A 16895-nucleotide genomic window follows, 5' to 3' on the forward strand; every position below is an offset into this window, starting at 1 on the left:
GCCATGGTTGCACGTGTAGAGAGAGGTAGCAGAGGAACAACCACCTGTGTGTAACTTGGATTGTGAGCTGGCTGTTTATGCAACACTCTTGTGCCTTCAGAAACAGCACAGGCACAGTTTCTGTAAAACTTCATTCTATTTGATATTGGAGTGTTACAGGGTACATCCAACCTTAGGGCTAGGTGGGTAAGATGACACCCAACTCCTGATGGGTGGCTCGCCATATCTCAGAATGCCAAAAAGCTCTTTCTCAAAGGGAAAATACTTACTCATGAAAGAGAAGATAACTAATCTCGCAAACTTTAAGTGTTATTCTTCTGAGGAGGGTCCCAGGGATTCATGACATTTTTAACTAGTGAGGGAAGAAAGATATAGAATTTTGTCCCTCATTTTGGCATCCCTCAGACCACGAGGCTCCAGGAAAGTTCACTTAGATATCAGCCCTCTGCACTAACGTGGAATTAATATCCAGCTATCTGAGACAAATGAGTCTTACGAAGCCATCCACTGTATTATTCACTTTCATAGCCCCTCCCTTATCTGAATTAAATGTCATGAATGTCACGAGGGATAGTAAAACGATCTAGGTCCTTTTCATTTATTAATCCAAGCAACAAATCATTTTTGAGCATTTATTTCGTGTCAGGCTCTTATCTTGGCTCTGGTGAGACAATAGTACACAAAGTAAAGTCCATCCCTTCAGGGAGCTTACATTCTAATAAAACAGACAATAAATAAAATACAACAATATTGTGGAACATCATGAAAGTAGTGTAACAAAGCGGAAGCAGGGGACAGAGATTGGAGAGTGCAGCTTTAGATAGGGAATTCAGGGAAGCATGGTTTGGCAGGGTTACATATAAAGAGATCAAAAAGAAATGAAAGAGGGTGTAGCACTTTCAAAGCTTGATCATGGACTTCTCGGTCTCCAGAAATGTGAGAAATGAATGGTTGTTGTCTAAGCCAGCTACTCTGTGGTATTTTTGTTATTGTGCCCCAAATGGACTAAGATAGTACTCTAAGGTGCCTAGATGGCTGAGACCAAGTCAGAATACTGGAATTGCATGTTGACCACATCACTTTTGCAGTAGTGATCAGAGACCTGGACCCTTGAAAACTCTTAAGGGTTTACCCAATCATTTTGAGGAGCTTATGCCATTCTACTCTTATACTCAGGACAACTGTAATTGTTGTCTTTGAGTGATAACATCTCTCCCCAGCACTCTCCTCAGAGCTTTAGCTACATCCTTGTTCCAGAGAGTATAAATCAAAGGATTCAGTGTGGGAGTAATGATGCTATAGAACACAGAACCAATTTTGTCTTGCAATGGGGTACGCTGGGACCTGGGCCTCATATATGAGAACATGCAGGCACCAAACCAGAGGGAAACCACAGTGAGGTGAGAGCTACAAGTGGCAAAGGCATTTCTCTTACTCCCAGCTGAACGAATCTGAATGACACTGTGGAGGATGAAGGCATAGGATGTAGAAACCAGAAAGATGGGGAGGAGGAGAAGGATGATGCTGCTGATGTGCACTGTGGTCTCATAGACAGTGATGTCTCCACGTACCAGCTTCACAACAGCTGGAAACTCACAGTCGAAGTGGTGGATTTTTCGAGGCCCACAGAAAGGGAACTGCGTCAAGATCACCGTGTGACTTAGGGAATTTCTGGATGCTCCCAACCATGACACAAGAGCCATCATAAGTCCCACCTTTCTGTTCATGAGAACAGTGTAATGCAGTGGATGACAAATGGCAACATAGCGGTCATAGGACATCAGAGCTAGGAGAAGACACTCAGCACCACCCACAGACAAATAGAGGAAGTGCTGGGTGGCACAGTCCACAAAGGAGATGGACTTCTTGCTAGATAGGTAGTTGGTAGCCATCTTGAGGATGGTTGTGGAGACATGCATCCGATCCATGAGGGAGAGCTGGCTGAGCAGGAAGTACATGGGTGTATGAAGCTGGGAATCTGCAAATATGAGGAGAATGGTGAGGATGTTGTCACTCGCCGCAATCAGGAAGACCACCATGGTCAAGATGAAAAGAAAGAGGTGAGTGAGGGAGTCATCAAAGAGCCCTTCAAGGATGAAGTCTACTGGAGAGGTCTGATTCCTCTGCCGTATCTCCCCTTTCTCTGTCCCTGGGGAAACAGGAAGTGGAGAAGAATTTTGATATCAGAAATAGTGGAGCTCAGCATACCTTACAATAAGACCTTTTGATTTACCACACAATTTTTGAAGACATTTTTTTTTCTATTTCTAGTTATTCAATAGCCCAAATTCTTGAAATAGCCCTTTAAAATGAGAATGTCAAATCTTTCTTCCCAAACATGACACTTAGAAATTCTGGAATTTCTAACCTCTAAGTGCCAAAAATCAAACAAGAGCCTCTCCTCATTAAGAAAGAAATACACACACACACATATATACTTTTTATAAGTATATATATATGCTTTATAGAGAGAGACTAAATGTTTACTAAACTAAATTATATTTAGTATAATATATATTATATATGTATATATATATATATATATAAAGTACACATATATGCTTTCTTACTTATTATGTCAGAGTTTATCCAGAGAAGCTGAACCACTGAGAGTTTTATACATACATATGTATATACATACATATATACATATGTATGTATTTAATGGGACTGTACAGAAATTTTGCATTATGCAATAGTGAAAGCTGCTTAAGCGGTCTATATAAGGCTGTCACCCTTGTGTCTGATGCTGGAACTTCAAGTCCATGGCACAAGCAGTCAGGAAGCTATAAAGTGGATATAAAGTGTGGTAGATCAAGGGCCTGCTGGAACCCACAAGAATGAGATATAACCCCAAAAGGGCAGACTGAAAGCCATGTCTGTTCTTGTTGCCACTGGAATTGGCGGTGTGAGTGTCTTGCAGAAGCTGAGGCCCATATTCAGGAGCCTAAACACACACACCTGGCCTGGAAGTCAGAGGAGCTAAAGGAGGATCCAGGGGAAGGCAGAACAATTGCAGGCCCACCTGCTGCTTCGCACGGATGAGGAGAATCAGCAGATCAGATGCCGTCTCTGTACACTACAAAATGGCTGCTTCTCTTCTGCCTCTAAAGCTCCGGGACAGTCTCTCCTGTGAGCCACCTTAACCAGAAACACAAAAAATGGGAATTCTGGGAAATGTAGTCCATCCTAGCCAAGTTGACACATTACGAAACCACCAGAGTCCATCTCCTGTCAATCTGGCACAGATGCACATCTCCTTAAGCCACACTTCATCCCAAAATAAACACAACAGTCATCCTTTTACCTAACATGATATCACTATCCCACATAGAACCAAAAACATGTGAAATAGTCATATAAAAACAAGGAAGAAATATCCATTCCTGCTGTCCACAGAATGAGACATCCTATCCAAGTGCTAACCCATTCTGTGGAAGTCAGTTACACTCTTGCTCAGTCACTCTCGTTCATGATAATGGCCTCACAAACAGAGTAGCCACGGAAACCAGGATGAAGGCTACACATGGGCTCAGCAACATGGACTCCTCCTATCACTGAATCAACAAGCAAAGGAAGTTACTATACACTGCCTTGCATGGCTGATCCTGACTAGCAAGGGGTTACTGAGTTTCTACTACACCATGGGGATGAGGAGAAGCATGTCTGGAAGGCAGGAGATTTTCTAGGGGGCACCTCTGTACTCAAATGCCCTGTGGTGAAAGTCAGTGGAAAACTATGCAAACCCAATTCACACAGGACTGGTAATGACCCAGATCCTTCAGGAATGAATGTTTGGGTCATCCCACCAGAAAAGGAAACATGATGAAATGCAGACAAAGGAAATATGGAATGGTGTGAAAGAAGACTGTTATATACACCAGATAGGACTATGTGAGCAGCTGCAGAAACAACAACTGTAGTAGTAACAGGTATTTCTTCTTTCTTTTTTATGAATATTTTCTAAATATAATTAACTGAATTGTTTGAGTTTTCCCCCTCAGATATCCCCTTTCTAACGTATGGTATATTAATGTAGTTAGGTTCATATCTAAGTATATCAGTCATAAGACATAAAAAGGGGAGTAGGAACCAGATAGAAGTAGAATGAATTTCAACCAAGACAAGGAAGCGATTTGGTATCTTCTTAAGTGGAAAGGGTTGGTGTGATTTATATCCTTTTCTTGGGAAAAGGTTAAGTTTTTGATTGTATGTGGGGTAGTCGCACTATGTTATATGGAAGGAGAACTTGGTATGGTCTTTATTTGGAGATTAAGTATGGTTTATGAGATATATACGGGTGCCATGTTGACAAATAACAAAACCACCATTGTTATATACCTGAAAACAACCAAGAGATGTGTCCTCAGTAGACCTGAGTCTCTTTAAATTATGGATCAGGCTGATCAAATTAAGATTATAACATTTAATCAACCAAATTCTATAACATTTAGTCAATCACATTCCCACTTGGCCCTTTATCTCATTCTCACAGGAATGCTGATCAGAATGAGCGCTTCATCTCCATGGTGAAGCCCAACTTGAAAAATTGATAATCTAAATTAATCTCCAAAATATCCACCCAATACCTCTTTGTATTTTTTCCTAAACATCTCCTAGATCTTCTTGCTTTCCACATTATCTGCTTACCATTTAGAGCAAAGAACTCAGAACTGAATGTTTTCTCCAAAGGATAAATTGACCAGTAAGAAAGAGGTCACATATATTATCTCTCTTCAATTAATGCAGTCTAGGGTCATCTTTTTGGCTGTCTCCTCGTACTGTTATTTCAAACTCAGCTTCTTGTGAATGAAGGGCCCAATATCCCATGTTCCCCCTGGTCACTCCAACCCTATCAAGCCATCCATATATTTCCCTTGTATTAAAGTATTCATCTACGTCTCTCTTTCCTCATTAATTTCCACCTTTTAAATGTCCATAGCATTGGTTTTCTCATCATCTGAGTCCTGTCTCTCTGCCTCCCTTAGACAACTTTCCTAATAATTTCCCATTCTGATTTGTGACCCTCAGTTGACTTTTTTCTCTGCTTTCTCAGCCAGCTTTCCTCACAGACTGACCAATATCACCCTCTGACTTTAGGGATGAGGGAATAAGCTAACAATGCCAGAGGTTGCCCTAGTTTATAGTGAAGGTTTCCTGAACACCTCAAGCCCCCAAATTATCTTACCTGGAATTTCTGCTGCAGAGAATTGTGGAGAGAACAAGTATAAAAGTGAAATGGCGAGGGCAGCATAGATCCACACTAACTCAAACACTGGCTACTGATCATCCAAACAAGTCTTTTCTGAGGTGCTCATCAGTGTTCCTTCTCTAACCCTGGTAATCTGCATTTACTGGTAGAATGGCATAGAACACCATGTCCTACACAGTCATCGTTGTCTACACTAATTATCCTAGTGACAGAGCATCATCAGGAACAATAGCATCCGTAGTAATGCTCTTGCAATCTGGGATCAGATTTTGAACTCCATCAGCACACATCAGGACAGATTAAGTAACTGAACCTATCGAACTTGTAATAGGTGGGCCTTTGAATAATGAATATCCTTCATCTGCCTCTAAATATATATTTCAGGTACCTCTCCATCCAAAAGGACAACAAGAGCTTGGGCAAAAAGAATTTCCATTAATGTTACCAGATTCAGAAGGTTCATTTAATACCAGCTTAATCATCAATAGGTCCAGAGCCAAAAGAAAATCTGTTTTGGAGTTTCTGCTATTTTGGATCACTCAAGGCACTCTCTTTTTAGCTTTACACCTCCTTTCCTACCAAATAAAACAAGAATTTGCCTCTAGCACTGGTATTCTTTAGTAGAATCCCCTTCTTGACTGCATGAATCTTTCCTCAGCAGGAATCATAGCGGTAAAAATGAGAAGAGACTTGGCCAGAATGAGCTAAACATGAGGGAAAAGAAGCAAACATCTGTGAGAAATAAAACAGCCTTCTAACATAGAGGCCCTATTATGTCAGCTGAGGCAAATCAAGGGCACTCAACGTATGGCATCAGGGATTCAACCCAGAGGACACATCCTGAGTCTCTTCTGGAGAGCATTACTTCAAGATGCCAATTACACTCCCTGTGTGCATTGAGATAAGCATTCCCAAAGGGCTGTCTTGGAGTTCGTTGGGAGGTGTCAGGGCATGAGATATTTCAAGGAGCATCACTCTGATGGTAACATGGGAATGACTTCTCCAAGGGCCAATTAAGCATGGAGAGAAACAATTCCTAGAGTCTCTGGCTTGTTTTTCATCTTGAAACACAGATCTTTCTAGCTCCTTTCTATCCAACCCTTTTGAGAAGACAGACTGCAAAAAATCTAGTCTCCTTTGCTCATAGGACACTTTTGGGGGTTCTGCCACGTGCAATATCATAGAACAGAAGTCAAGGAATAGAGACAGGCAATTGCCAGTAGTGTTTCCCACTCTAGCTCTTGGTCATACTCCAATTTCATATTCAACATTAATATAACATGTCAAAAGACTTCAGATACAGATATCAAAGAAGAAAATGGCATGTCCCTACATCTCCTTCATATTTACTCCCATCTCATTGTCATACACTGCTCTTTCTCTCCATTATATGTTGAGCTATTCCTTGTTTCTCTAACTCAACTCAGTTGCTGAAATGTCTTGTTTCACTGATCTTATCTTGTTTATTCTTGGTGTAGGTTCAATGTATCATCACTCTCTTCAAAACCTGCTCTCTAATGCTTTTACCTGGTGCTCTTCTTCTCACCAGAATATAATATCTCTGTGGTTAAGACAATGGTGGCATTTATATAATTCAGTAATTTATTTGACAAATATTTGATGAGCTTCTGCTATGTCCCCAGTGTCGTATTGGGTAGCATGGTATATGGTGATTAACAAGCAACCATGGTCTCTCCCCCCATGGAACTTACTGGTAAAACTAATAAATAAACATTGTATATCATATGGGGTTAAGAATTTGTAGTAATTAGAAGACATCATCATCATGGTGGTGTGAGAGGATCCTTGAGTCTCTGCTCTTCAATCTACAATGATTAAAACATTCAAAACTCAACAAAAGCTAAACTGCACCAAACACCAGGGTGATGGAAAGATCTACACATCAGTACATGCAAAGAAAGTGAATTGGAGCACATAGAAAAGCCTAAATGAGGGAGCAGTGGAGGCAGCACCCAGGATCCTGGATCCCCAGCCATGACAGATGAGCCAGCCGCCCCTGATCCCAGAGGACACAGTGGTCTGCAGCAGAGGTGTACGTGTGACTGCAGCGAGGCAGGGGCAGTGACACCTGTGGCTACAGGAAGCAGAAGAGCTACAAAGGTGGAGTCCCATGATCCCAAACCCCTGTCCTCAGCTCAGAGCCTGGTGGCACCAGGTGTGCACAGCACTCCCACTTCCCAGCAGCAGTGTTTCCTGGGACCAAAGGGTAACAGGCAACAGCTGAGACAGTGCTGCTTGTAGCAGTCTCCCTCACCACCTCCCCAACCCCTATCCCCACAGCTGTGCTGGAGCTTCCCACTCAGTAGATCTCAGATGTGGCTTTACATTGACCATTTCCGTGTCCTGAGAGCAAAGCCAGCAACCACAGAAATGCAAGCAATAAAAAGCCATCAGTGGGCCCCAGAAGGGCAGGCAGCAACAAAGAGAGTATCCATGTGACACAAAATAGAGGAGCTGGAGGATAGAACTTGCAGATCCACAAATATAGCCAGACACAGCTCAGGTAAGAGAAATCAAAAACAATTACTATAATGACACCTACTGAAAACAAAAAAAGGCTTCTAATCTCTAAGCAATTGAAAAGTTTGAATCAAAACAAAACTGTACCTAAATAAAAAACGTATTTGCTACAGAAAACAATCCTCCGAAAACCAAACATAAAGTCATGGGAGATTCTGATCTAATGGACAAAAAATTCAAAATAGCTATCATGAAGAAACTCAGTGAACTTCAAGAAAACTCAGAAAGATGGTTTCATGACCTCAGGTATGAAATCAATGAACAGAAGGAATACTTCAATCTCCAAAGAGATCGAAACTTTCAAGAAGAACTAAGCAAAAATTCTGGAGGTGAAGAACTTGATGAATGAGATGAAGAATGCATTGGAAAACATTGTAAAAAGAGCATGTCATGTGGAAGAGAGAATTAGTGAGCTTGAAGATAGCTATAAATGGGGCAGGTAGAAGAGGAGAGACAGCTAACACTTTTTAAAATGTAGAAATTCTACAAGAACTATCTGACTCCTTTAGAAATGACAACATAAGGGTAATGGATATCAGAGAAGGAGGAGAGAGAGAGAAGGGAGTAGAGAGCTTATTTAAAGAAATGAGAACTTCCCAAACCTGGGGAAGGAACTGAATATACAAATCCATTGTGCAAGTAGAACACTCAATTATCTCAACACAAAAGGACCCTCTCCAACACACGTGATAACAAAACAGTCAAAAATCAATGACAAGAGGATTGCTGGGAAGGTGGTAACATAGGACTCTGAACTGACCTTCTCTGAGGGACACAACAAATTTACCCCTGTGGAATGATTACCTCTGAGTGACAACTGGAGACTGTATAAAACGAACCCTGACAACAAAGAACAACACTGACTGAGTTGTAAGAGGCAGAGATACCTTCCTGCTGAGGAAAGAGTCACATTCTTGCCATGGTGCTTCAAGCCAGAGACATTTTAAGGTATGAAGCTTTTCCTGGAGGAGCAGGGGATCTGAGGGGGAGAGTGATGTCATAATAAGCAGCCTTCAAATTCAGCACAACCAAAGACAAGTATCTGGCTTTGCTGGTTATTAAACCCAAAGGAGAATACCCCCCAGAAAACCTATTGAAGAGAAGAGAAAGAAAAGCCTGCTTTCAAGGGGCCCATGCAGAAATTCACCCATTCTAAAACCCAAACAAAATCACCAGAAAGAAAGGTGCATAGTCCTTTGGTTAAAAAAAAGACTCACTGGATAAGCTCTGAGCACATCTCAGAGAGGCAGAAGGTGATTGGGATCACCACCCCAGGGAGTGAACACTGGTCGGAGCTATTATTGTGACATAATACAGGCCTCTGAGACAGACAGTGGCAGATGAAATTGTATTTCTTCCCATGGCCTGTTAGCTGAGGGGTTTAGCCTGCCCACTAGAGCAGTGATTTAATCCAGCTCATCCAGGGAAGGCGCCCTGCCCTAGGGACTCACCCCACCCACTAGCGAGCCAACAGCGAACCTGTGGGGCTGTGTAGGTGGTGTGTTCTGGACCTCTACAGCAAGACAAGCAGGTCTGCTTCAGCAGAGCAGGGCATGTACACAGGGTGGGCCTGTGTTGATGGGGTTTATGGTCCCACAGTGGGGTGGTGAGACTTCTCAGGTGCAGCAGGCTTGTGCTGTTGGCCTTCTTATACAACAAATAGGGAATCTGCCCACCTTCCAACACCTGAAATGATTGTGTGCTCCCATCCCTGAGTCTGGCGTCACAAGGTTGAGCTCCTGAGAGAGCTAACAACAGCCCCGCAGACCAAAGGCCCAAAGAAAATGTGAGGCCGTGACACTAGCAACCAGCCACACTGGGGCCTGACTCACTTTATAGCAAAACAACAGCAGGTATGTGCTATTAGACCTTTCAGCCAGCTGTGTTGGGGCTCACTTCACCCAATAAAGTGAGTAAAGTGACCGCAGCAGCAACACACAGCTGAGCCTTACAATCACCTGGTCAGGGGGTCAGCCTCACCTTCATATGCACCTTCAGCAAGACCTAACTTGCCACAGCTTCTAGTCTGTAAGCCTGGCCTGCAGACTGTAGACTCGCCAGCCCACATGCTCACACAGGCCAGTATATTAAAGTCAGTCTCTCTCTCCACATACGTATACACACATGCACGTGGGTGTGTATCCTGTTGCTTGTTTTCGGGAGAAGCCTGGCAACCACATTGCTGAAGTCCCTTTGTCCTTCACTTTTCCATTTCAGAATCCATGTCATTCGAGGGCTTTAGAAACTCAGTGCCATAGGAAGTTTGCAGATGAAGCGTTTGCCCAATCCAGACCTTGTACTGCATGTCGGGCGCTCCCAGCACCGCCAGGGAATTCTGGGGAAAGCCCAGGTGACCCTTTCCTAGCTGAAGACACACAAAGGACCCCAAGGCCCCTTACCTGCAACAGGCCAAACTGAGGAACAGAAAGCTCACCCTCCTGAGGGCCATTCGACAACATGGTCAGCAACCAAACTCCTGCAAGACAAAAGCAATATATGAGGCCTCAGGAAATAAACCCAAAGCAGTATTTGCAGAACGCGGACTTCCATGCCAGAAAGGGCTGTCGAGAATATGTCACATTTCCTTTAACACCCTTCTTGGGGAAGTCAAGCTTTTGCCCATCTGTTGTGACCCTTTAGCACTCACACTTGATACATACTCCTTCCTGCACAGTCCTCTCTTTTCGTGCTAAATGCTTCCACTCTACAGTCAGTCAAGAGAAGAAAAATGATGGTGTGTGCATGCCAGAGGGAGTCAGCACCTTCGCAAATCATCAGGAGCATGTGAATTACTGCCATCACTTGTGTGGAGTGGGGGCCGCCCCCAGCTACGCAGCAGCCAGGCAAGGATAACCAGGAGCAAGAGGTCTAGATGACTCCTTCGACAGCTTTTAGCAAGGATTTGCTGCGTGGATTCTGATTTGCTTCCAGAGAGGTCTGTGTGTTTGTGTGAGGGAGAGAGATGGAGGGAGAGGGAAGGGAAGATGATTTCATGGTTTGAAAGCTGCTGGGAAAGCTGATTCCCACTAAATGCAGAAAAGCCATTGGACAAAATCCAACGCCCTTTGTGATCAAAACACTCAGGACACTAGAAACACAAGGCAGCTCCCTGAGCCTGGGAAAGGGCATCTGTGAACAAGACAGAGCTCACAGACATCGTACTTCATGGGGAGAGACTGGAAGCCTCGTCCCTGACGTCAGGACAAGCTGAGCAAGGGCCACTCCCATCAATTCTATTTTACATTTACGGGAGGTTTTAGCCATGTCAGATAGGCAAGAAAATGAAATAAAAGGCATCCAGATTGGACGGAGGGAAGTAAAACTCTCTCTATTTGCAAATGACATGACCATGTATATAGGAAATCAGAGAAAACACAGAAAAAGTATTGGAACGAATAAACGACTTCTGCAAGATGGCAGGATACAAGATCAGTAAAAAAACCCAAAACCACCACCAATCTACAGAACTACAAGTTGGTGCAGCCACCATGGAAAACAGTATGGAAGTTCCTCTAAAGATTAAAAATAGAACCACCATATGATCCAGTAATTCCACTTCTGGGTATTTACACAATGGAAACAGAAACATTCCTGCAGACAGACATCTGCCCCTCATGTTCACTGCAGCATGATTCACAGGAGCCCAGACACAGAAGCAACCCACGTGTCTGAGCTATAGATGCAGAGAACAGGTTGTCAGCTGCCAGGGGGAAGGGGTAGTGGGTGGGCAAAGGGAGCAAGGGGGTCAAAAGGTACAAATTCCCTGTTCTAAAATGAAGAAGTCCTGAGGACTTAACGTGCATCATGGTGACTAGAGTTAGCAGTACTATATTGTCTACTGGAAAGTTGCTAAGAGAGTCAATGTTAAAAATTCTCAAGACAAGAAGAAAAATTTTGTAACTATATGAGGTCGCAACAGCACAGAAAACACTGACCATCTTAAACTAGTTTTTCTCCATTAAAACAGGTTGTTGATTAATCAGTCCTGGTGCTCAATTGCACAGACAGCACTGTGCACACGCCAGGCAGGAACCCATGGCCCCAGGAGGTCCCCAGAGACAAGAATCCTCAGAAACACTGACACCGGAAGCAAGCAGCCCTTCACTAAGGACAATCTGGCTTCCAGCAGCCCAAGTAGCTTGATTACCGAGTCAAGGCCAGCCCGGCAGCCCACGTGGTCCCAGCAGCAGCTTACTAGTCCACCAGTGCTGAAATGTGACCCCAAACCTGCATTGGGAAGACAGATTGGAGGGATTTGCCCCATGTTACCTTGTGAGATGACCTTGCAATGAAGATCTTCTTTTCTCAAAAGCCAAGGCCATAGTCCTGGCTTCTATGCGCATCAGGCAGCAAGCCCTTGCTCAGTAACAAGGCGATGGATTCAAATTTGACTCATGGCGGTAGGATTTGGGAATATACACATATATGGAATCATTATATTTTACACCTGAAACTAATATAATATTTCAATTAAAAAGTCAATTTTATTTCTCCATGCTAGCAATGAAAAACTGACAATGAAAGTAAGAAAACAGGTTAATTTACAATAGCATCCAAACCAATAAAATCCTTAGTAATAAATCTAACTTAAGAAGTACAAGACTTGTACAACAAATGCTCCAAAACATTATTGAAAGCAATTAAAGAGGGCCAAAATACATGAAAAGACTGCCCATATTCATGGATCAGAAGACTTTATACTATGAAGATGGTGATACTGCATGGAGAGAACTGCAGAGTCAATGCAACCTCGAGCAAAATCTCAGCAGCCTCTTTTGCAGTAACTGACCAGCCAATCCCGAAATTCATAGAGAAATGCAAGGGAGCCAGAGGAGCCAAAGCAACCTCAATGAAGAAGAACAGGATGGAGAGCTCACACTTCCTGCTTTAAAACTCATTGTGAAGCTGCAATAATGAAAACAGTGTGGTACCGACAGAAAAATAAACACACAGATAATGGAACAGAACTGAAAGACCAGAAATAAATGTTCATGTTTACAGTCAGTTGGATTTTGATGAGAGATGAGACAGTTCAAAGGGAAAAGAATAATTTTTCAACAAATGGGATCGAGACAACTGGATATTCACATGCACAGGAGGAAGTCAGACTCCTTCCTCACAGCACTTCCAGAAATGACCTCACAGAGATCCAACACCACATAAGAGGCAGAACTACACAACTCCTACAGGAAAACACATGGGATCACAACTTCTGACCTGGAGTCAGGGAATTGTTTCCCAGGGATGACACCGAAAGCACTAGTATAAAATAGAGAAGAAATAAATTGGACCTCAACAAAATTAAAAACACGTGTGTCTCAAACGAGAGTATCAAGAAGGTGAGAAGACAACCTGCTGAATGGGAAAATACCCAAGTGAATCACAAGTATAATAAGAGACCTGGATATAGAAAACATACTGAACACTTAAAAGTCAATAATAAAGAAACTACAGGTGTGGACTGAGCAAGATGGTGGGGTGAGCTGACCTGGGACTGTCTCCCCTCCAAACTGCAACAAAGGACGGGAAAAAAACTCAATTTCAGCAAATAAACCTAATGCCAGGACGTTGGAGACCTAGAGTATCAAAAATATGGAGGACAGAGACCCTGCTGCTGGCCTCAGAGGAGCTGGAACGCAGTAGGAGAGAACTTCGCTCCCTCCCCTAGAGTCTGCGATCGCTGCCGCGAGTGAGGGAAGGAGCGGGGGAGGGGCCGCACAACCAGGGTATCATCCAGGACTCCTGCTGGCGGTACAGTGGAAACCTGCTGACGGGGGAAAGCTTCCATGTGTGGGGAACCCACATACCTAGGGCCCCGGGAGACCAGAGAACAGAACTGATCTGAATCCAGATCGGCCTGAGAGAAAAACTGCCCCTCCCCCAGGCGAGCTGAGCTGGGCGCCGCCATCTTGCCCGAAGGCGGAGAGCTCAGAACATGCAGCTCTCGACCCCCATCTCGTGGCGACAGGCTGTAACTGCAACCGAATTCTACCACCATGGGAAAAAACTGCTCCTCTACCATCCAGCAACTTATAAAAGCTCTAGACCAGAAGGAAAACAATAAAAACACAGAATTAAGTCCTGAGGACTTGGAAACAGGTAACTTAAGTGAAAATGAGTTCAGAGCAGCTATAATCAAAAAACTCAATGAGGTAGAGAGAAAGAGAAACAAGCCAACGAATTCTGGAGTTGCTTCACAAAAGAGATTGAAATTATAAAGAAGAATCAAACAGAATTATTAGAGATGAAAAACACAATGGACCAGATAAAACGGAATACGGATTCCCAGAATGCCTGGGTAGACACCATAGAAGAGCAAATTAGCATAATCGAATATAGACAGGCTGAATGGCTCCAGACAGAGGAAGAAAGAGAACTAAGAATTTAAAAAAATGAGGAAAATCTCCAAGAGATTGTGGATTCAATGAGGAGAAAGAATTTAAGGATCAGAGGAATTCCCGAGAACATGGAAAAGGAAAATGGAGCAGAAAGTGTGCTTAATGAAATTATAGAAGAGAACTTCACAAATCTAGGGATTGAGGGAGAAATGTGTGTAGAGGAAGCTTTCAGATCTCTTAGATTTGTCAATGTAAACAGACCTACTGCATGGCATATAGTAGTACAAATGGCAAAAATGAAAGACAAAGAAAGAATACTCAGGGCAGCAAGACAGAAGAAAATAACCTACAAAGGAACTCCTCTCAGACTTTCAGTGGGTTTCTCTACAGAAACCTTACAGTCTAGGAGAGAATGGAGTGACATATTCAAAACTTTAAAAGATAAAAATCTTCAGCCAAGAATACTCTATCCAGCAAGAATATTCCTCAGATATGAGGAGGAAATTAAATCTTTTCCAGACAAAGAAAAGTTAAGGGAATTTGTAATCAAAAGTCCTCCACTACAAGAAATCCTCAAGAAGGCTCTCATACTTGAAAAAAGAAAAAATGGAGAAAGGGGTCACAAACCACAAAGTAGCGAGACAGATAAATAGAACGAGAATAGGATAGCAAATATTCAACTATAGCATTAGGATAAAGGTAAGGAAACTACCAAAGCAAAGACGATCTTATCACTCTAACTACAAACTCATAACACGAGTTGGAATAAGAAATGAAGATAATAATTTAGGAGGGGAAGAGTAAAGGGACTAAATCAGTCTAGGCCAAGTAACTAAGAGACCACCAGAGAATAGACTATATTATACACGAGATTCAAAATACAAACTTCAGGGTAGACACTAAACTAAAAAACAGAACAGAGACACAAATCATAAATAAGGAAAAATCTATGAAACCCAGCGTAAGAAATTGCCGTATCAAATGGGTAGGATAAAGCACACAGGAAGAGAAAAGCAGGAAAGCCAGATAATGAGCAAGAGATTGACAGCTTTAAGTCCACATGCATCAATAATCACTCTCAATGTAAACGGATTGAACTCTCCAATAAAAAGACACAGAGTGGCAAAATGGATTAAAGAAAAAGATCCAACAATTTATTGCCTCCAGGAAACACACCTCAGCCCCAAGGACAAACACAGGCTCAGAGTCAAGGGGTGGAGGATAATACTTCAAGCTAATAGCAAGCAAAAAAAAAAGCAGGTGTTGCAATTATTATATCAGACAAAGCAGGTTTCAAAATAAGACAGGTAAAGAGAGACAAAGTGGGACAATATATAATCATCAAAAGGACACTTCATCAAGGAGAAATAACACTTATAAATATCTATGCACCCAACATAGGAGCACCAAGGTTCATAAAGCAACTATTAACAGACCTAAAGGAAGATGTTAAAAACAACACAATAATGGTAGGGGACCTCAACACCCCACTCACATCAATGGACAGATAATCCAGACAGAAAATCAATAAAGAAATAGTGGAGCTAAATGAAAAACTAAAACAATGGGACTTAGTAGACAGATATAGATCACTTCATCCTAAAACAGCAGAATACACATTCTTCTCAAGTGCACATGGAACATTCTCAAGGATAGACCATATGTTGGGAAACAAGGCAAGCCTCTACAAATTTAAAAAAATTGAAATAATAACAAGCATCTTCTCCGATCATAATGCTATAAGGCTAGAAATTAATTACAAGAAAAAAGTTGTGAAAGGCACAAAGATGTGGAGACTAAACAATACACTACTGAACAAGCAATGGATCATTGAAGAAATTAAAGAAGAAATAAAAAAATACCTGGAAAGAAATGAAAATGATAACATGCCTTATCAGCTCATATGGGATACAGCAAAAGCTGTATTAAGAGGAAAATTCATCACAATACAGGCACATCTTAACAAACAAGAAAAATCCCAAATAAGCAACCTTAAAGCACACCTAACTGAACTAGAGAAAGAAGAACAAATAAAGCCCAAAGTCAACAGAAGGAGAGAAATAATAAAAATCAGAGCAGAAATAAATACTAGTGAAACGAAAAAGGCAGTAGAAAGGATCAATGAAACAAAGAGCTGGCTCTTTGAGAAGATAAATAAAATTGACAAACCCCTAGCCAGACTTACAAAGAAAAAAAGGGAGAAAGCTCAAATAAACAAAAGCAGAAATGAAAGAGGAGAAATAACAACAGACTCTGCAGAAATACAATGGATTATAAGAGAATACTATGAAAAACTCTATGCTAACAGAATGGATAACCTAGAGGAAATGGATAAATTCTTGGACTCCTGCAATCTCCCAAAGCTCACTCAAGAAGAAGCAGACAATTTGAACAGACCAATCACAAGGAAAGAGATTGAAACAGCAATCAAAAACATCCCAAAGAATAAAACCCCAGGACCAGATGGCTTTCCTGGGGAATTCTACCAAACGTTCAGAGAAGATTTAATACCTATCCTTTTCAAGCTATTCCAAAAAATTAGGGAGGATGGAACACTTCCTATCACATTCTATGAGGCCAAAATCACGCTGATACCAAAGCCTGACAAGGACAGCACGACAAAAGAGAACTACAGGCCAATATCACTGATGAACATAGATGCAAAAATTCTAAACAAAATTTTGGCAACCAGAATTCAACAATTCATCAAAAGGATCATACATCATGATCAGGTGGGATTCGTACCAGGGACACAGGGATGGTTCAACATCCGCAAATCAATCAACGTGATATGCCACATCAAC

General features: G+C 42.1%; 1 protein-coding gene across 1 annotated transcript; it reads right to left on the minus strand.

Moving 5' to 3' along the window:
• Positions 1-1172: 1172 nt before the first annotated feature.
• Positions 1173-2937, minus strand: LOC139039767 (olfactory receptor 2AE1-like). Its single transcript, XM_014834175.3, has 2 exons — positions 2853-2937; positions 1173-2149 (listed from the first exon to the last, which is right to left on the minus strand). Exons 1-2 carry the CDS (start codon positions 2935-2937, stop codon positions 1173-1175), a joined length of 1062 nt encoding a protein of 353 aa, XP_014689661.2.
• Between the last annotated feature and the right edge of the window lie 13958 nt (positions 2938-16895).

The sequence above is a fragment of the Equus asinus genome, chromosome 3 (genome assembly GCF_041296235.1).
Source record: "Equus asinus isolate D_3611 breed Donkey chromosome 3, EquAss-T2T_v2, whole genome shotgun sequence".
In the NCBI taxonomy this organism is placed as follows: Eukaryota; Metazoa; Chordata; class Mammalia; order Perissodactyla; family Equidae; genus Equus; species Equus asinus.